Source organism: Lissotriton helveticus, chromosome 4_1 (genome assembly GCF_964261635.1).
Source record: "Lissotriton helveticus chromosome 4_1, aLisHel1.1, whole genome shotgun sequence".
NCBI classification, from domain to species: domain Eukaryota; kingdom Metazoa; phylum Chordata; class Amphibia; order Caudata; family Salamandridae; genus Lissotriton; species Lissotriton helveticus.
In genome coordinates, this window is record NC_136063.1 from 1,445,060,101 (window position 1) to 1,445,080,360 (window position 20,260).

A 20,260-nucleotide genomic window follows, 5' to 3' on the forward strand; every position below is an offset into this window, starting at 1 on the left:
TTCTTATTGATGTCTGAAATGAACAGGGATGCATCACCCTCTGACCCTCTCCAAATGATGAAGAGGTCGTCTATGAACCTATACCAGGCTATGATGTTGCTAGCCCTTGTCTTTTCATAGGTCCCCCCAAGGACCTGCTCCTCCCAAAGCCCCATGTGCAAGCACGCGTAGCTTGGGGAGAAGCAGGCCCCCATCGCAACTCCCCTAAGTTGTTGAAACACCTGTTTTTGAAACAGGAAATAGTTGCTTTTGAGGCAGATCTCTGTCATTTCACTGATCATGCTGTTATGTTGTAGCATACAGGCCGGTCTTCTCTTCAGATAATATTCCACCGCCCGCAAGCCATCAACATGGTTTATACTTGTGTACAAAGAAGTTACACCTAATGTCATCAGCAAGTAATCTTCCTGCCACACCACAGATCCAATTTTGTCCAAAAAGTCCCCAGTGTCTCTAATATACGAGGGCAAAGACCTCACATGTTCCTGCAAGAAATGATCTATGTAACGGGAGGTATTTTCAAATGTACCTTGTCGGGCTGAAATTATAGGCCTGCCCGGTGGATTTGATAAGTCCTTGTGGACCTTAGGAATCATATAAAAGACAGGGATTACTGGATAATTAGACTTTAAGAACTTCTGCTCATCCCCACTCAGCAACCCCATGCTTTTCCAAGAGTACAATCTGGTGTGGAAAGCGTCCCAGGCCGCTCTAGCTGTTTTCCAATCACTCCTACAATAACAGTTCCTGTCATTGAGTTGATGTAGAGCTTCCTCCATGTACATTTTTTTGGGCCATAGGACAATGTTGCCCCCCTTATCTGACTGCTTGACAATTACATTGCTGTCTCCCTGTAACTTTTTATCAGGCTTCCATACGCACTGTTGCATTTTCTACTCCTGGCATCCTTAGCCAAGGACACCTGATGCATATATATATATATATATATCACATATACCATTGTGTTTATGGGGCCCCGCGCAGGGGCGGGAATATTCAGGTGCTTATGACTTTGATGAGGATACCCCGGGAAGAGAACTAGGATTACAGGTACGTAACTAATCCATGTCTTACAGAGGTTCCCCTTCTCACAGAGCCCGTCTGGCTGCTTGGCAGATGACAAAGTTTGGGGGTCCCAACCTCCTCTTCTAATAGTCCTTTTCCAGACACCAAATGTGATTCAGGGTCTGAGCCTTTGAAGTTTTATGTTGGGGTTCTGCTTCTTTTGAAGTGTACATTTTTCCCTTTTGAAAGGCTGTCTGTCACAGCAGGAGTGGCTCCGTAGTTGATAGACCCACAACACAGTTCATGGGAGTGGCCAGAGTTCACAACTGGATGTTACCCACACTAATGTGTCTATTAAAAGGTTCATCCTGGTCTCCCAGTCCTACTCTTTAGGATTCCTTTAATATCCCCATCTCCTTCCTGAGGGGTGCAGAGCACCCGTTTGAAGTGTAAAAAGGGAGTTTCTTCCTCTCCAGTGTGCGTCCCACCCAGCTCCACGGAATGCAGCAAAATACAAATCAGTTTGGGGGATTCCTCTACTCCTCATCCCTTTACCAGGCAAGCATGGGGCCCCCAAAATGGAACGAGGGCCCTACACTTGCACTCAGTGTATTTTCACAGCACACATACTCTCCTGTACTGTTACCTCTGTGTATTTTGCCCTACAGAGATACATGCATCAGCACACATATCCACACTGCTCAGTACTGTAGCTTTTCTATATTGTACTATGGTGTACTATTTACAAACCCACACACTACCAGCACACACACGCTCACCATATGTGCGATGAACAACACTTCACCCTTCATGTATTGTGCGTCTTACAAGCAGACCAGTGGCGTAGCTAGGGATAAGGGGCCACTGGGGGCGGACCGCCCCAGGCGGCACAAGTTTTGGTGGCAGCAGCCCCCACTCTGTTAACTGCGGTCTGTTAACTGCGGTTGTATGAATCGCCAGCCGCCAGCACGATCCCCGCTTTTTGATTAGGCCGACTTGTGAGGCAAACGCAGGGTCCGCAATGGGCGGCCTAGCTACGTCACTGAAGCAGATACACAACCCAGCACTTGCTTTTATTGTGCATGCACTGAACAGCACTACATCTCACTTGTAAATTTTTGCTCGCAAGCATACATACACTTAGTACATGCATTAACCATACCCGTACCACACAGTATTGATCTCTTCCTGTAATGTACACTTTCCAGGCACAAACATGTCCAGCGCAGAGTCACTATTCCTGTGTTGCGCAGCACTCAACACTTACCTGATGTTGGCCAAGGGTGAGTTAAGCACACAGCACACTTTGGTAAGGGGAGTGTACCTCTAGGCCTCACTCCAGTGACGCAGGGTGAAAAGGACCTGTTCTCTTCTACTGGTCACTACACGATAAGCACCCACCACAGCGCTCATGCTGGCCAACTCTTGGTGAAGGCAGTAGCCTTCCTCGGCTATGAGGGTAGCGTTTTGGGCGCCCCTTCAGATCCAACAATACCCCAATCGGTGAGACAGACCTATGTCATGACTCACATGTACATATATGATTAGTATTTGCCTATGACAATAAAGATCACCATTAGGGATCCAGACCACAGCACAGTTGGACAATCGGGGGAAGGGTACACGTCTCTTACTCGGCAGAGGACTTCACCGTCCCAACAACCACCTATTATAATATTATTTACCGCAATGCCTGTTGGATGCGTATGCGTTTTGTGCCCGTGGAAGAAGTGTTTTAAGGGGTGTTCTTACCAACGTGGTAGAGTGCTTAGTTGATATGTTAAGGAAAGGATTCCTCTAAACTAGGATCCTGGAGAGCTCTGTTTGTCCTGCAATTGGGGATATGTTGCAGGTAGACCTGGGATTGGTGAGTGTGTGTATGCTCACACGCAAAAGGCAGCCATGCAGTTTGTATATGTTTAGCATTAGCTAATTCGGTGCAGATTGGAGTATTTTACTTAACCACCACGTCTGCAACGGTTCAGTCTTCTCTGACTTATGCTTTTTAAATTGCCCCGGAGGACACTCTTACTTTTCATACTTACTTACTTTTCATCTTGGTGCAGTGCAGCCCCCAATTCGTCGCTGCCTGCAGCCTCTTTTCTGTGTGTTTTTTTCTGTGATTTTTGTACTAAGTATTTGAGGTTGAATGCGGAGCGTCAACGACTATACAAAAAAGTTGTCTTTTTTTCGGATCTCGCATTCTTACCTAGATTAACCTGTTTGCACACTTTCTGCCTTGTGAAAACGTGAGCCCGTCAGATGTCTCTAGGCAGCAAAGCCAGCTTTCATCGGCGTTTAAAGGAATACCTGCTGTCAGGGATTAAAGATTTTGCAGCTCTTTCTTCGGGTTGTGTGCATAACTCCGAGGGGGCGGAGATCTGGCTTCCAGCGTGTTTTCTTACTGAAAGTGAGACTCTTGGAGGGCACACTGGCTGCGTCCACATGCCGTCCTGATCACCAGTGCTAACCTTTAACATGTCCTTGCCAATGTGTCTTGGCAGATTGGATTCTGCGCTGACAACTTAAAACTCTTGCAATCACAGTCTTTCATCGACTGATTCAGTTCAAGTCTTTGGTTTCTGCAGGTACGAAATATAGTGTAGCCAATCAGTTAGCACTCAGCCTTAGCCCGAAGCAGATTTTGGCAGAAATAGAAGAAACAAATTTAGTTAGATTGTCCTTATCTGTTTTCAAGAAAACATAGTATCAAATCAAAAAAAATCATATTTTTTACCATCTTCACTTATCCTGTTATAATTAAACAGAGCGTGCAAGGACACAGCATTGCAATGGTACCAGAGGCTTGTCATTTACTATACCCTCCCCAGGCCCTACATCATATATTCACAGTGCCAACGGGACAATCAGCGACATTTACATCCACCCAAAATCCCAGCTGTACATGTCTCACCCGCACATGTCCCACCCTGGTGGGTCCATCAGTTACCCAGTCCACTCTCCCTCATGGCCCTCTTCTGTGCTCTCGCCCCTATCTGATGAACTTTCTCTAAACCTCTTGGGGGTGCATGTTGGGCATCTGGACATACTGTCAGTAGATTAACAGCTCTCAGTCAGGAATCGTATAAAATTCAAGACATTATGTATTGCCTATAAAGTCTCACGTAAAATAGGCCCTCCGTTTCTTCTAAATCAGCTGACCTCCTACCGTCTAAATAGATTGCTTCGCTCCTCCGCGGCACATCAGCTCATCGTACCACGCACAAAAAACGTATCCTGGGGTGACAGACGCTTTGTCGTCACGGCAGCCAAACTCGGGAACTCTCTCCCTTTGGAGATAAGAGAGTGCCAGTCCTTGCTTCTTTTTAGGAAGAGGCTAAAGACTTGGCTGTTCAATCAGTAACCCTGTCCATAGATCTTGCTTGCGGTCCGCAGCACTGAGACGCCCCAGGGCATTTGTGCGCTTTATACATTTCAAAAATAAATAAAGAAACCATTTTGCCCCACAATGTCCGGTCCCCCTCCACATTCTCATGTTCCTATTTCAGACAGACGTCTCTTCTCCGCAGTGGTCCACTCGGTTAGGTCTGCAGTCCAGGCATGAAGCCCATGGGGGCTAGAGAGAGCCAGTGTCTCGCTACACATTGTTGAACTAGAAGCAATCCCATTTCCTCAAATCTGTTCCTTGTTTTCTGGCCCTTCTTAGGCCTTGGTATTAACCCCAATAGACCATGTTTTATTCTGACACAGTTTAAGGACGGTCCCTCGTCCTAGTTTTAACAACTGCCATCTGCCAGTAATCCATCACCCCTCTGCAAGCCCAGGTCATATGTGTGACTGTTGCTACCCCCTCACCACATCTTGGGCAGTTCGTAAGATATGTTGCGACGATCCTATTTAAGTGCTGCGGTGTAAGATAAGTAAGGTGCAGATGGTAAACGTGTGGTAGCTTAATCCGGGCGTTAATGGAAACATTTTGGTCCAAATGCATGTAGGGATTTAAAAACACCACTACACTATCATTGATTGACATATTTTTTGAAATCTGTTTTGCTCCAATGCACGTTTGCAAGAGCAGCCGTCTCCAGAAAGCAAAGGATCAGTTTCCACCTTCTCATTAGAACATTTTCCCCTTCAAACCGTGTGGATAAGCATTTCCCCTCCTGCTACAATATCGAGTGCTGTACCTGATTGCTACCAAAGGTCAGTCTGCTTTTTCAAACAAAAAGGCAAGCCATTACATTACTATGTTTAATTCAGATATTCTGACAGGGCTGAAAGCTCACACTCTGAGACATAACAATAGTAATTGGAACAGACAAAATGTCTGGTCCAAACGATGTTAAACCATAGTCTTTTGTGGTTGACAGTGGCAAACCATATTTTGTTCACAAACCTAAAAGCAGGGTTGTCGGGATACTAATAATTCCATACCCATTCCAAGAAGAAGTTGAAGGGCTCAGGTTCATTGTGAAAAGCTTCTATTGGGCGGAATATAGTTGCTGAAGAATTCTATACTTTGGTCGCTGTACATAAAGCTAAACAAGACATTAAAGCAAGATTTGAAGTCCGCAATTGCAATATCCCTCCCTAGATCAGAAGCCCAGGCAGCAAAAACTCTTGAGTTTTGGTCATTATTTGGTTGACAGCATGTATACAAAATTGAGGATAATACCCATTGCTCTTGGCTAACGTATTCATCTTTCTACAGTTTGTGTTACTGTTCTCTTCCCCACTTGTCCATGTATGCAGAGTCGCTTATAAAGGCCCCAAAGTCGGGGCAAACGCTCTTCTCTGCGTAGACAGCCTGGAAAGGCACAATTCCTGTGTCATTCAGCAGTTCAGAAACATGTTCCAGGTCTGTTTCCTGTCCGGACCCTGGCCCTGACTGTAATGAAGCAGTATAAAGGAGGCTTTGCCCACAATTGGCTTGATAACTGACCCGCTTTAATGCAGAACGTTGGGTATAGCTCATTGTTGAAAGCTCTGTGACCACTGAATCAAGAAAATTGCAGAGGTGATACTAATCTGAGCTGCTATCCACTTCCTAGCTTCTTTCAATGTAGAGGTCTTTGGACAAGTCAACAAGGGCTATACATAAACTAGCAGGACTGCAAGGTGATAATTTTCCTCCTCCGGAAGTTCTAGGCCTCCTAGTATTTTTTTGGGGATGATTTATTTTCAATCATGTGCCTTTCTTCTCTTTTCTGTTTCACGTTTTGGGTCCGATCTGTTTTTAGGTTAATATCTTCTCTCTAGGCCTCAGTGAGTTCCTAGTGGAATTATTTAAATGATTTATTTTAAAGGTATAACCATCTCTTTATAACCTGTTTATTAAGGAGGCTGCGCAGGGAGAGAAACTACGACACATCCCAGACTTCTTGCTCTGCCAGGACCGATAATGCATGTAGCACTGGCAAAGTGTCAGAAAATAGAAGAACCTCTGACTATGGCCCTTCTGGACTTTGAGAAGGCCTTTGATCCAGTTCGATGGAAATTAATGTTCTAGGTCTTGAACAAAATGAACCTCTGCCCTCGCTTCCTGCGATTGGTCTAGACTTTGTATGCGCCCGTGGGCTTGAGTGAAGGTTAATGGGTCGTCGTCTGCCCCATTTCCCATTGAGCGAGGCACCAGGCTGATGTGCCCCTCTCTATTACGATTTGCTCTAGCTTTTGAGCCATTGCCCAGTGAATCTGGTTTGATGTTTGTTTGGGGCTTCAGATGGAGAGAAAGCTTTAGAGACGTATATTCTTCTATGTGGATGATGCCAAGACCCTGCAGAGATGGAGTAATAGAAATCCTAGAACTCTATGGAGAAGCCCCGGTTTGGTCATTAACCCCTTCGCTGCGGGGGTAATTCCCCCGCTGTGCTGGGGGGCGGGGCGCGCGCACAGCACCCCATGCTCAAGAGGCTCAGTGCTCCTGTGCTCATGCTGCACCCGTTTTCGTGGAACGTTCAGCACTGCAGGGGAATTATCCCCGCGTGTGAGCGTTCCACTGCTCACGGTCATGAGCACAGGAGCACCGTGTCTCATGACGAGCTGAGCTCGTCATGAGCATGCAATTAATTGGTCCAGATCATTAGGGATTTCTGATCAAAGGAGAAATTGACTCCTGGGGTGGATTGTTACAGGTGTGCTGAGATGGTCTCAAATGCTTGAGTGTGCAGGTCTCCCAGGCATGTTGGGACAACAACATAACCTCACTGCGGAATAGAACCGAGTTAGATTTAAGGAAATGGTCATTCCTGCTGCTGTCCATTCTAGGACAGATTGCCCTCAATAAAATGATAATGCTCCCCTGGTGGATATATATTCTTCAACACTACCCATACGAAATTCTGACCTCGACCTCTTAAAAGTTGCAGACCTCTTACAAATCCTACTTTTGGGTGGGCAAACACTGAGGATATTCCTAACAAAATACACACTACACAACTATGATAGGGGATGGGTGTGACAAATATGCTCCTGTACTGCTGGGTGGCATATTTGCTAATAATTAATGACTGGCTATTTGGAGATAGGAGTGGTCTAACCTATTGCGTTTGGATTAGTTGTTTACTTTATATACAGCTCCAGGATTCCAGCATCTCTCCCAGAGGTAATAGACTTGGAGGAGTGCCCTGAAATGCATCAATTGTTTCATAATCCCCACACAAGAAGTATCCCTCTAGACAGGTGTCTGGTTGGCCGGTGCAGATAAGGCACAGGGCTTTAAAGGTTCATTCTCTATAAGTATTCCAAAGTTGGGAGACGTCTGATCAGAATAGTACATGAAATCATACAAGGAGCATGGAGAGGAATTCACATTGCAGAACTCTGTTGTTTGCATTTTTACATTTGAAGAGTTGATGCTGATCCCACTGAAGAAGCCCCGAAAGTCGCCCAGAGTCAAGCCTCTTCAAGGCCAAGCTGACTATGGAACCTATTGGTGCCCCATGGTATTTCCAGGTTATACTGCTCCTTGGCAGTCTCTGCCCAGATCCTCTATCTGACTTACGGGCTATGGCAGTGTAGGGACCCTTAATGACTATTAGAGAGAGAGGGACAGATTGCACCCAAGCTCCTGGCGATCTCCTCTTGTCTTTGCCTGATTATTGTGGCCGCTGAAAGGAAGACACTGAAAGGTTCTCCTTCAAAATTGTGTTTTTCTTTAATAAGTAAGAAGTGACATTGATGAGCCTACCAGCCAGTGTCTCCTCAGCTCTGCATCAGCCGCTCAACTGCCTTTACCAACAATCGGAGTTCTGAAGCAGAACATCCAACTCAGAGGAGAGCTGGAAGATGCACTGCAGCAACGTTCCACAACCGGGCAAGTAAATCCAAGATAATGTAACCTAAGCAGCATTACAATAAGAAACCCCATACCATGAGAAACCCCCAAACACATTTGTACAGTACGATACAACACCAGTGGCGGCTGCTAGGAAATGATGGCAGGAGGAGGGAGGGACGGGGAAAAATGACTTACCACCAGCATGACAGCCGCTTCGAAATTGGTATGAGCGGCTTGGTTTGCAGCTCGTCAGTGATTGTAAGCCTGAGACTATTCTCCACCCAGCTGTGCAACACAGCCAGGTGGAGAAATGCTAAGTGCACATGATGGTTTGCCTGGCCCAAGACGGCTGGCCAAATTATCATGTGCACTTATTGTACACCAATCACTCCTCCACCCTCTGACGACATCCCAGCCCACCCCCTCCCCCTAATCTGTCAGTGGCTCTGTGCTAAAAATGAAATTAATATAACTTTATTATTATTTTATTTTTCCTTTTACATTGCTCAAAGAGCAGTGGGGCAACGCTGCTCAGCCTTGGCGAAGGAGCCGCTGCTTTACAACACTGATTCAAATCAATTACCTGCACATGGCCTACTTCACATCTGCAAAGCTTTGGCAGATGGGCATTCAAAAAGGCTTGGAGGGCACCTGCTGTTCAAAAGGGAGAGAATGGCTCCTTCACATAGATTGTGAATGCCCAGTCATCCAATGCTATTGAGAATGGTTGGAGGGGTGCCCTAGTTACTGCATTTGGGAAACCAGTTCATCTACACCAAGGGTTGGCGATACTGGGTGTGCTGGATGTAGAGGGCCGACCTAGATGTTGTGTCTTACTCCTGGGAATGGGTTCTATTGTGTCAGAGAGAAATAGCCCAGAGGTGGGGGTGCAAGGTAGCCTGGAGTCGATGGGAGTGGCGGAGAGTGATGGACTATTATACTCTCATGGAGCGAGAGTTGTACTTGTCCAGGGATGACCATGGACACACAAGGGAATATGTGGTCCCTGGCAAGCGTAGTCGCAAGTTAAATTAGGAGGTGTCTTGTCTATGAACCATTGATGACGGGGGAGGAATCCTTCAATGCAAAATGCTGGTTTCATCACGTACCCATTGGTTGTTCTTCCTAACTGCGACTGCCTTGAGCTTATGCTGTCGTGTAATTTTATTTGGAAGGGATTTCCTTCCCTCCCCTGTTTATGCTGTGTCGGAATTTGATTTTGCCTACGCTCACTGGTTGCGCAGCCGCTACGTTTGGACTGTTTTGTGGGTTTAACTTGCTTTGTGAAATAAATGACAGTCTCATTTTAGAAGATCAATTTTCTGCTTGCGGTCTCTTTTACCAATGCCACGTAATAAATACTCTCAGGAGAAATATAGTAAATGTTCCTGAACCCCCACAGAATATTCAAAGTTCTTTAGCTGGTCTGTACTTTCAAACTTCCTCATTCTTCACATTGCTCCTACCTGCTTCAAAATCTACGTTGAGCACTAGTTGCTTTAGGGATTGTGTTGTATACATTGTAGATGGGTTTATCCTTTTGGTAAAGTTCTTTTTCATTTTTTCTTTCTTATGTCATTACGTGATTTTTCTCCACCTTTTACTGTTTGTTTTCGTGATCTACTGTTTTTTTTTTGTGATAATCATTTATCTTGTTTTTGTGTTCTCCTTTTGTGTTTTTCCTGTGCCTTTCCTTGTTTTTACGTATAATCCCTGTGTACCCATTTTCTTATTTTATTTCTTTCCTTCGTTCTTTAACTCTTAACTTTGTTGTGTGTATTTTTAATTCACTTGTGTTCGCGAAATATCATTGCCCCAGTGCTCCCCATCCCCTCCCTGCTTTATGGAATAAATAAAATGAGTAGATATGGAGTAAATGTGATATTGAAGCATAATCTAATATACCTCGAGTGCCCTGTCATGATTTATGATAACTATATCACTTCCATAGACTACTGCCTTTTTGTTTGCTGTTTTGTTTTTTGGAAATATGTAAGAACTGATAGTTACTACTTTTTTTGAAGTAGGTAATGTAAAGTTCGTGTTAATTCATAAAACTGAGTTCTATCTTTAAAATTAATTTATCAGGTATGGATGGCTGTTTCAAAATGGAATGTTTTTTGGGCAATGGGCTTGACGGTTACTCGATCCATATTTTTCAATAAAGAAGAGTCATTCCAGTTTAAATGCAGCACAGTTGGTTTCAATAATTAGCATTCAAAGTCGGCCTCTCCAAAGCCGTACAGGCTCACAATGCAGTTCCCGAAGGCACCTCACCTAGCTCCTGCAGGCATATATTAAAATTCCTTCAATCACCCCTCTGGGCTCCTAGAGCCATTTCAACCAGGCTTTTGCTGGTGCCAACCTGTGCCACAGCAGGCTGCTCCATTCACCACTCCCACCATCTCACTGCATTTTCCATTTTTTCTCTTTTAACTTTTTCCCCATTCCCACTAACATTCAATATACTTTTTTCATTCATGTGCATCTCTAACGACAAAGAAAATAAGTTTTAGTACAATTTATCCGTTTGAAAAATTAAATCGTTTTCTGTTTTTGCATATCACTCCCAAAAGTGTTCTATAAAATACCTCCCCTCTAAAATCTCTTCATAAGCACGGAAGGCCAAAAATAAAGAAAAAAAGAGGTCTAAACCTTAATCTTTCCATTAATCGTTTCTGTTATAAATGTTACTGTGAAGGCTGGCCTTTAGCATGTGCGAGCTGGGCCCGGGCCCAGGGCGCCGACAACCAGAGGGGAGTTCTCCCTCCGACCTGGGACACATAGATAATTAAAGAGGATGAGTGGAAGCTTGGCTTCAGCCATGGCACTACCTAACCAAAGACCAGCTCTGGTTACTACTTTGTTTAATTCTGTAGCTCATGTTTTTTTCCTTTGAATTACAGGTCCATGGAATTGTCCGCAGATCAAGCTCTTTCAATACAGGAAGGATTGAACACCTCTACAAGAACCCCCAGGCTCACATCGAAGGAAGTAAGTCTTTACTTGTGCTCCTTTGTAAGTCTGCAGATAACCCATAACTTGATCAGTGAGCACCGTTCTCACTTTTGGACCTTGTAATTCAGTTCCTGAACTCCTCACTTCTGAGTGAAGGATGTTTTGCCAAAGTTACTGAGGCAGATGTGTCAGAAAATCCATCCAAATATTTTTTTTAAATTAAAATCTCAACAAAACAAAATGTCTTGGAAAAACGTTGGATATGACGAACAATTGCTTCATGATATGTATGTACGTAAGGCCCAGGGCGTCATATTTCAAAATGTTGAGCTGCCTGAAAGTTACATTTTGAGTAGAAACTAGGAGTTCAGGGGAGTTTCTACCAACTTTGAGCATGTATCTCCTGCCATTTTTTGTCGTCTGCAAACAATGGTGAGGAAATGTCTTAAAAAAGGAGCCGTAGTAAAATGATTCTGACTGAAACTACCAAAAACAAACAGTACAAAGCCAATAGTTCTTGTTTGCATTTTGAGTCCTTAATAAAATGTTTTTTTACAACTGCTACAGCGGAAAAAAGACTGCTTTCTGTATATAATGTTAGGAGTGCTCTTATCCAAAAGGCCGCTTGGCCTAAATGTATGTACAATGGGACCATGGCTCCTTCCCATTTTAACAGCCATATCCTTTTTTTTATTTTTATTAAACATTTTTTGTTAGAGTTTATCATTATATGCATACCTACATAAATGTAAATAACAAGAACATGTTAATTAATTCAGTGCATCTCGCTGTGGCTTGCTCCTCAGCTTAGTTTCTGATTGTGCCTACTATCACATCCAATGTACTAACAGGCTTTGGCCATAAATGTCCCTCTTTAGGGTTAATCCAAGCAAACCGTTCTACTTATGGGTGATCATGTGTAAGCTATTTATCATATTCGTTGAATTCCTTACTTAAACAGACTCTGAGTTATTTCCATGGGCCCCCAAATCTTTATGAATTTCTGAGGTGATTCTCGTGCCTAATATGACAACTTGCCCCCTTAAGCACCAGTCCATATTCTGAGCACAGTGATTCACGTGTGGTATTGTGCCACTTCCCGATATGCACACCACATCTCTTCTAGCCACAATTAGGGCAATATTGCAGAATACCAATGTGTATTTACGTATTTGGTCCCCCCCATATTCTCATGTATTCCACCGGTGTTATGAGGTCTTTATCCATCCCACTAACTTTGGTGATTAATAGCCATATTCAATGAATTGTACACATGCAAGAGTGCTTCTCTGAGTATGGTTGAAGCCTGTATCATACTGATTCCTGTATCGGGCAAGGACTCCTCAATCTTGTCATGCAATAGGCCCATTTCTCTACACAACTTGGACCTCAAGATTATTGCTAAAGTCCTAGCTATTTGGCTAGATAACTTGTTGCCCGACCTAATCTATCCTGAATAAGTAGGATTTATTCTCAATTGAACAACAAGCGACAAGACAAACCAGGCCCTACACCTTATTGATATAGCTAAAATAAGGGTAATGCTAAGGTCCTCCCTTCACTTCATGCTAAAGAAAATGTGTTTGAAAGGGTGGGCTGGGGCAAGATGTTTGATGTCCTGAGGAACTGTAGTTCTTTGTTGGATAACCTCCCTCTGTTTCAACCCTGGGCGAGAGGTAGTCAATGGCCAAACCTCGGCTTTAGTACATATACACAGAGGCACTTGTCTGGGCTGCCCCTCTCCCCACATCTCTTCTATCTTTTCCTAGAGCCATTTCCTTCAGAAAATTAGCTACCGTCTATGGATATATAGACTCCAGACTTCCAGATCTGGTAGTTTTTCTGGGGTAAAGCAGTACACTAACATACGAACTTTGGAGACCTAAACACAAGAGCCTGCTGGGGCATTAGAAATTAACATATGACCTACTGAACAAATCTCAACTTTTCACTCGGTTATAGTCCCCGGTTCTAACCAAGGACTATAGAGGCTTTGTTTTTCCACAATCACTGAGGGCATGGGGTCTAGTCGACCACATTGTTGTATCCTGGTCTGGCATACCAGGAGGACTGATATGTGATGGAACTTTTAGTTGTATCTGCAAGTGGTCCTGGGTGTGGGATGGGATCGGTTGGGTGATGGGGCATTTGTTGTAGGTGGGCGCTACAACTGGATGTTTTATTTGCCTAAGTTGTGCTATGGAGAAAATAATAACACTTTTGAAATTAAAAAATAAATAGACAGGAAGAAGTTAAGGGAATAGACTGAAAGAATAACTTAAAATAATAGGGTGTCATTTTAATGAAAACATTTTTAATGGGTTATTAAAATACAGTTCTTTTTAAACCACCTTAGTTTATATAAAAAAACTGACAGATGGGAAACTTGACAAAATAGTTCAGATGAAAATAAAAGGGTGTCTGGGACAAGTGGGTTTAAGTCCCCTCGCTCCCAAGTGAATTTTCATCCCTATACTTTACACCGATTCCCCATTATTTTTTTAACTTAATTTTTATTGATTTACTTTTATTATTGTAGACATCATTAAAAATATACGTTATAAATACATTCATACTATTATAATACTACAGCCCACCTTGGTAATTGCATCAGTGTGTTTCCCTAATGGTTATCTGTGTTGATTAATCTTTACAACATATTTTATTGTGATACCAACTATAAAATGTTCAAGACCTACAATAAAAGAAAATACATTTAACTCTTTACAAAGAACTTAAGTACATATTTATTTTTTCCTGTTATCCTTGTGATTACGATCTGGGGAAACCCCCACCTGTTTCAGGAGAGAGTAGCAGATACTACCATGTCCAGTATCTCCAGTGTTCGTAGGTCTACTTTGATTCTCCATATGGGTTCTTTGGGCCTGATGTTCCCGAATTGTGGTCAGCTCTTTATTTCTCTCGTGCATCATGATAAATGGCTTATTTGTGCGTATTTTAATCCATTGTAAACTCAGAAATGATTGCATCTAATGCTTGCACAAGTTCTGGTTTTCTCAAACCTCTTGCCTTTTCCACGTGGCGGAGGTGCTTTCTTGATCTGTCTACTTCAGTGCTTTCCTTTGCCATTTAACGGTGCATGGTGCACCTCTACTTTTCCACCCCATTGCTATCTGACTTTTCGCTACAACCAGTTCTAGCCCTATAAACTTTCTTTATTTGGGATGAGGTTAGACATCTAAGAGGCATGATTTAGCAGTGCAATCAATTTTACTATCTGCAGCATTATTGACTAATCCTGTAAATATTTTCCAATAGATTTTCAGATTTGGGCAGGCCCGTGTCATGTGAAAGAAATGTGTCTGTCTCATTAATTCAGTGGCAACTTGCATGTGCATTCATGTAAAATGTATTAATTAGATTAGGCTCAATCGAAGTCCTGTTTAGGTAGTTGAGATATGCTAGGTTGAACCTTGCGTTCCTCAATATTGTAGGTGCCTTATCCACTATATTCTCCTATTCTCTGCCGCCTGGATGTCTACAGATGTCCTCTTCCCACTTTACTCTCAAATTACCCATTGTTGTATTAAAATTGATATAACAGTATTTTTTTTAGCTTTGCATGATATCGTTCAATTTAGTTTCAGCTCTGTATGTGGATGGTACCATTTGTCCTGCTTTATGAATTTTCTGTAAGGTGACACTCACTACTCCTTGCTATAGAAAGTGCCCTTTTGGAATTACATAGTCCACTAGGTCATGGAATTTTTTAAGTGTGCCTCCCTCAAACCCATCTCCATCTGAATTATTCCTTTGACTCCCTTCTCAACTAACTTTGTTCTGAAGAGCTACAATTCTAATAGGAGGAATCCTGATGCGTTGGGGATTTGTTTTTATCCTCTGCAGACAATTAATCCAGTAATATTTGAAGGCAGTAGGTGCCCTTTGTTGTTTCTTTGAACCCTACTTCGTTCTTACGAGAATATGTATTAGCTCTAGTAGGGGTGGTGTGTTTGTAATCTCCCTTTCTATGCTCCTGTTATTCTTTCATTCACCCATCTCATTGCCCACTGTAGCTGTGTAGTGATATAGTATATCTTGCAATCTGGCACTACCAATCTCCCTTCTGTGACTGGTCATTTCCGTTTTGGTAGTGCTATTCTTTATTTGGGGTCCCATATTAAGCCTGTCAACATTTTGTCAAGCTCCCTAAAAATGTCCATTGGGATTTTTACCAGGAGTTTTGCAAAATAAGTAAACTCACCATTGTCTGCATTTTAAAATTGGCAATCTTCCCGGCAACTGAGAAGAGGCAATGGTTTCCAAAAATTTACTGGAGTTCTCATCACTGTTATTCCGTGTCTCACATTGTCGTCTAGTAAATCTCAGTAATGCCACCCTGTTCAACCTTTGTGCCATTTCTGACAATGTGTACGCTTCTAGGCCCAGCTTACTTACTGACAGTTATGCTGACTGCCATGTAAGGCAGCAATGAAGGGACCTCCACTTCTGTCTATCTTGGGCAAATTTCTCTACGGTGCCCGAGGTGTGGTTCACGGTCTTCATTTCTGTTTCCACTGTTCATCTACAGGTGTTCTTTGGCCTGTTTCTCTCCAGTTTGCCTTCTGGGGTTAAGTGAAGAGCTGTTCTTGTGATGGAGTCTTGTTCTCTTCTGATTGTATGCCATATCTATCTCCATCCTTTTCTCATATGATGGTGTCCATGCTCGCTTGTTTGCTTTGGGTGAGCAGGTCCTCTTTGTAGATGGTTTGCAACCAAAATTTGCAAGATTCTCCTCAGGTTACTGGTGTGGAAGACTGACAGCTTGGTGATGCAGCTTTTCATCAACTGCCAGCATTCTGATCCATACAAGAGTGGACAGAACGCAGCTCTAGTAAAACCCCAGCTTGGTGTTTTTGCTGTTCTGAGATGACCTCCACACATTGTTCAGTATCCTGAAGGCATTCCTGGCTTAGTTCAGTCTGACTACCTGCACCTACAGCATGTCTGATAGTACTGCCTAGATAGGTGAATTTTTCAGTCATGGTTAGGTCCTCTCCTTCCACCTTCATTTGTGGAGAATTTGGGATGTTGAGTTGCGGTAAGACCAGACACCTCGTAAAAGTTGTCTCAAGCTTCAATTTCCCCCCCCCACCCCCGAGTTTTATATAGTGTGAACTTGGTAGTTTATCCACATATCCTCCCTACTTGTATGGCATTTGCTTGTATGCTGTCTATGTACAGAAATTAAATAATTCTCATATAATCAGATATAATGGGTGTTGGTGCCCACTCAGTTACCTGCAATATCCCTGCCTTATGAGAGTCTGTGGAAAAACTGTTAAATGGTAATGGCAAGCAGGATTGGAGACAGCAAACAGCCCACTGTGTATGCAGCTGACATTTCCTTTACTATTCTGATTCTAGCTGTTTCAGACATGGGGTTTCCTGTTCTATACCAATCCCTCAGCACCATGCTCTACACTAGAGCATAGAGATATTTCGAATTCAATTTATCAAAAGCTTTTTCGATATCTATAGATAAAATCACTGATGAGGAGAAATGTTAACTGCTTTATCTATGATCCCGATCAGCCTCCGGATGTTCGTTGCTGTATTGCGACTCAGATAAACCTGTATTGGTCAGGATGGATTATCAGAGACATGCCCAGGTTTCGCTACAAAACCAAGGGGGGAAATCCCTCGCGGTCTTTGCCACCAAAGCCTGGAATGCCATGCCCATAGAACTCGGACTTCTCAATCCAGAGAGTTCTTTTAGGAAACAATTAAAAACTTGGATTTTCAATCTTTCTGATGCATATGTAATGGACGCTATCTAACTCTCACGGTTTCTTGCCTCAGATGCCCCGCAGCGCCAGGATGCTCCTTTCAGAGCGGCAGTTAGCGCTCTATAAATACCCTATACAAATACAAATACAAACATTCTGTTTGCCAGGACATTTTTTTAGGATTTTATAATCTTATCTTAAGCATTGGTGATAGTGGATGATATAAAGCCATTTCTATAGCTTCTCTGCCATGTTCAGGCAGGTCAATATCAATGCGTTGCATATGATGGCAGAGAGACCATGTCTGTCTTATGCTGGGTTGTATACCTTTACCAGAACCGGAGCAAGTGTATCTGCATATGTCATAGAGAACTCCACTAGGTGGCCATCCGATGAGGGGGCTTTCTCTTTGCTATAGTCTTAGTCCCTTAACTGCTGAAGCTTTTCCCACGCAGTGCTGATCCCTTTTTTGGCTAATTTGAGTAATTCACGCTTAGGCTCCATAACTTTTTTTCTACATAAGCTATTAACGCTAAATGTGCGTCCTTGTTTCCAACATTCTTTGGATTCTAAAGGTAACCAGGGTTTGTGGATTCCCCCACAAGGGATTGAGTAAATAAGCAAAATATAGCAACATTTTTTGTTTTGTGGGAAAAATGTAAAAAATATTTATCGGCAAAAAAAGTGCCTTTTTTTCTAAAAAGGGCCTCAACGGAGGTCTGCTGTGCTGAAGTCACCATCTTTATAGCGTTCAAGAACATACAGAGGTGAATGAAAAATACCTACTTTTATTACCACCATTTTGGCATTTTTCAAAGAGGTAGCTAATGTTTCATATATTTTGTTCTTTTAACATACTTCCATTTTGTGGTGGAAAACGATGTGGAACCTGTGGGTGATCCAGGAAAGCTATAGATTTCTGAAAAGTACGCAACATCCTGGATTCGGCAAGAGGTCTTATTTGTAGATCCTTCAAGGTTTTCACAAACAAACCTACTGTTGAAATAAGAATTATTGAAAATGAGTAGGAAAAAAACAACCATTTGTGGCATTATCATCTGTAACTTTTTGTCACAATGGCCAATTTACAAAAGCAATATACCATTATGTCTGCTAGACGCTTCTGGTTGTTGGGACATATTGGGTTTTTAGGTTGTCCAAGAACCCATGTTACACAGAGCCAACAACTGAGCAGCACCATACTATGATCTTTCATTGTGTACCAAGACCGAGTATAGATGGTCCTGTTCACATTGGGAAATATGTAGACTGAAAAATGGGTATCAAAGAAACCTATGTATTTCTGAAATGGGCACCAGATATGGAGTTTAGGAGCAGTGGTTATTTGTACATCTCTGATTTGCAGATACCTATAGTTAAATGAGATTCAGAGGGCAATTTTCAAAATCTTCCTTCTTTCATGCTAGCGTATCTTTGGAAAAACAACAGTTGATGGACAGAATGCAGAACAATGTCATACATTCACCCCCGTACAGAGATCTGGGCCTAAATCCATCGTTTGTTTGCACTCCACACCACCCGAGTTCAGACATGGCCATATGCTAATCAGCCTTGACCCTGTGCCTCATGGGAACAGTCCAGCCCGAACTGCCAAGCCATGTCTTTCCTGGACCGGAATCAAGCATCCTTGGACCGGTTTCTGGCCATCAGCCAGGATAGCTTGATTCCAGTGGTGTGGAGAGCATGGGACTCACGTCTGAGCATACCCATCCCACTCGTGGTGACAAATGCAAAAACAACAGTTGATGGACAGAATACAGAACAATGTCATACATTCACCCCAGTACAGAGATCTAGGCCTAAATACATCATTTTTTGGCACTCCACACCACCCCAGTTCAGACATGAACATATGCAAATCAGCCTTGACCCTGTGCCTCATGGGAACAGTCCAGCCCGAACTGCCGAGCCATGTCTTTCCTGGACCGGAATCAAGCATCCTAGGACCGGTTTCTGGCTATGATGGCGGCTGATATCCAGAAACCGGTCCTAGGATGCTAGATTCCGGTCCAGGAAAGAAGTGGCTTGGCAGTTCGGGCTGGACTGTTCCCATGAGGCACAGGGTCAAGGCTGATTTGCATATGGCCATGTCTGAACTGAGGTGGTGGGAAATGTATGACATTGTTCTGCATTCTGTCCATCAACTGTTGTTTTGGCGTATGTTTGGAGGCACAAATCCAGCAAAATACAAATGGTAATAACAAATGTTCTACTATTCTATGTTCCCACGTGTCTTCTGATGTAAATGGTATCTCACTTGTGTGGGTAGGCCTGGTGCCCATGACCGGAAACGAGTCGCAAAAGCAACATGGACACCTCCCATTTTTCCACTGAAAACCGAACCTTTTTTTGCAAAGTTGGTAGATGTGGATTTAGGGTCCTAGCTCAGCCAGCACAGCAGGGAAGCCTAGCAAATATTTGAAATATAGACAACCAGGGGAGTCCAGAGTTGCGTGTGTGGTGCGGTTCTCACTAGGTAATTTCACCCAGAAACCCTTTCTGGGTGACTATCTATGCATTTCTGCCTTCCAAATGTAAGACAATGTGTAAAAAAGAAGTCACTTTGCAAAAAGTCCTATAATTCACATGCTAGTATGGGTACCCACAATTTCTGAGATGTGCAAATAGCTACTGCTTCTAAACTCTATATTTTGTTCCCATTTCGGAAATACATAGGTGTCCTTGATACCTATTTTTCACTCTTTATATTGTACCAAATTAATTGCTATATACCCGGTACACAATTAAAAAACATTGCAAGACGCAGCTCCGTTATTGGCTCTGGATTTCTCTGGTTCTTGTGAACCTACAAGCCCTATATATGCCCACAACCAGAAGGGTCCGGCAGATGTAACGGTGTATTGCTTTAAAAAATCTGTCATACTTAGAAGAAGTTACAGGTGAAAATGTTGGACCAAATTGTAGGTTTTTTCAACTCATTTTCGATTTTTCTTATTTTCAACTGTTAGTTTCTATAAAAAAAACTTGAAGGATCTAAACAAATTTCCCCTTGCTGAACTCAGAATTGTGTCTAATTTTCTGAAATGTATAGCTTTCTAGGATCCATTATTGCTTTCGTACTCATTTCTACCACTAACTAGGAGGAGGATGAAAGAACAAAAAATTGCTTAAATAGGCAATGTCCAGTAAAATGCCAAAACTGTGTAACAAATTGTGGTTTTCTGACAAAAGTCTGTCTGTCCCTGAAAGCTGGGAAGATTGTGATTTCTGCAACACAAACACTTTGTTGATATCATTTGCAGGGGAAAAAACAGACACTTTCTTC

The 20,260-nt window shown here is 42.9% G+C and overlaps 1 protein-coding gene across 1 annotated transcript in view; it reads left to right on the forward strand.

The window, feature by feature from the left end:
* GMDS (GDP-mannose 4,6-dehydratase) overlaps positions 1-20,260 on the forward strand; it is a 1,865,819-nt gene that overhangs the window by 353,683 nt on the left and 1,491,876 nt on the right. Inside the window, exon 3 of the mRNA XM_078688023.1 lies at positions 11,152-11,239. Coding sequence (XP_078544149.1) covers positions 11,152-11,239 — 88 coding nt within the window. The remainder of the gene's footprint in view (positions 1-11,151; positions 11,240-20,260) is intronic.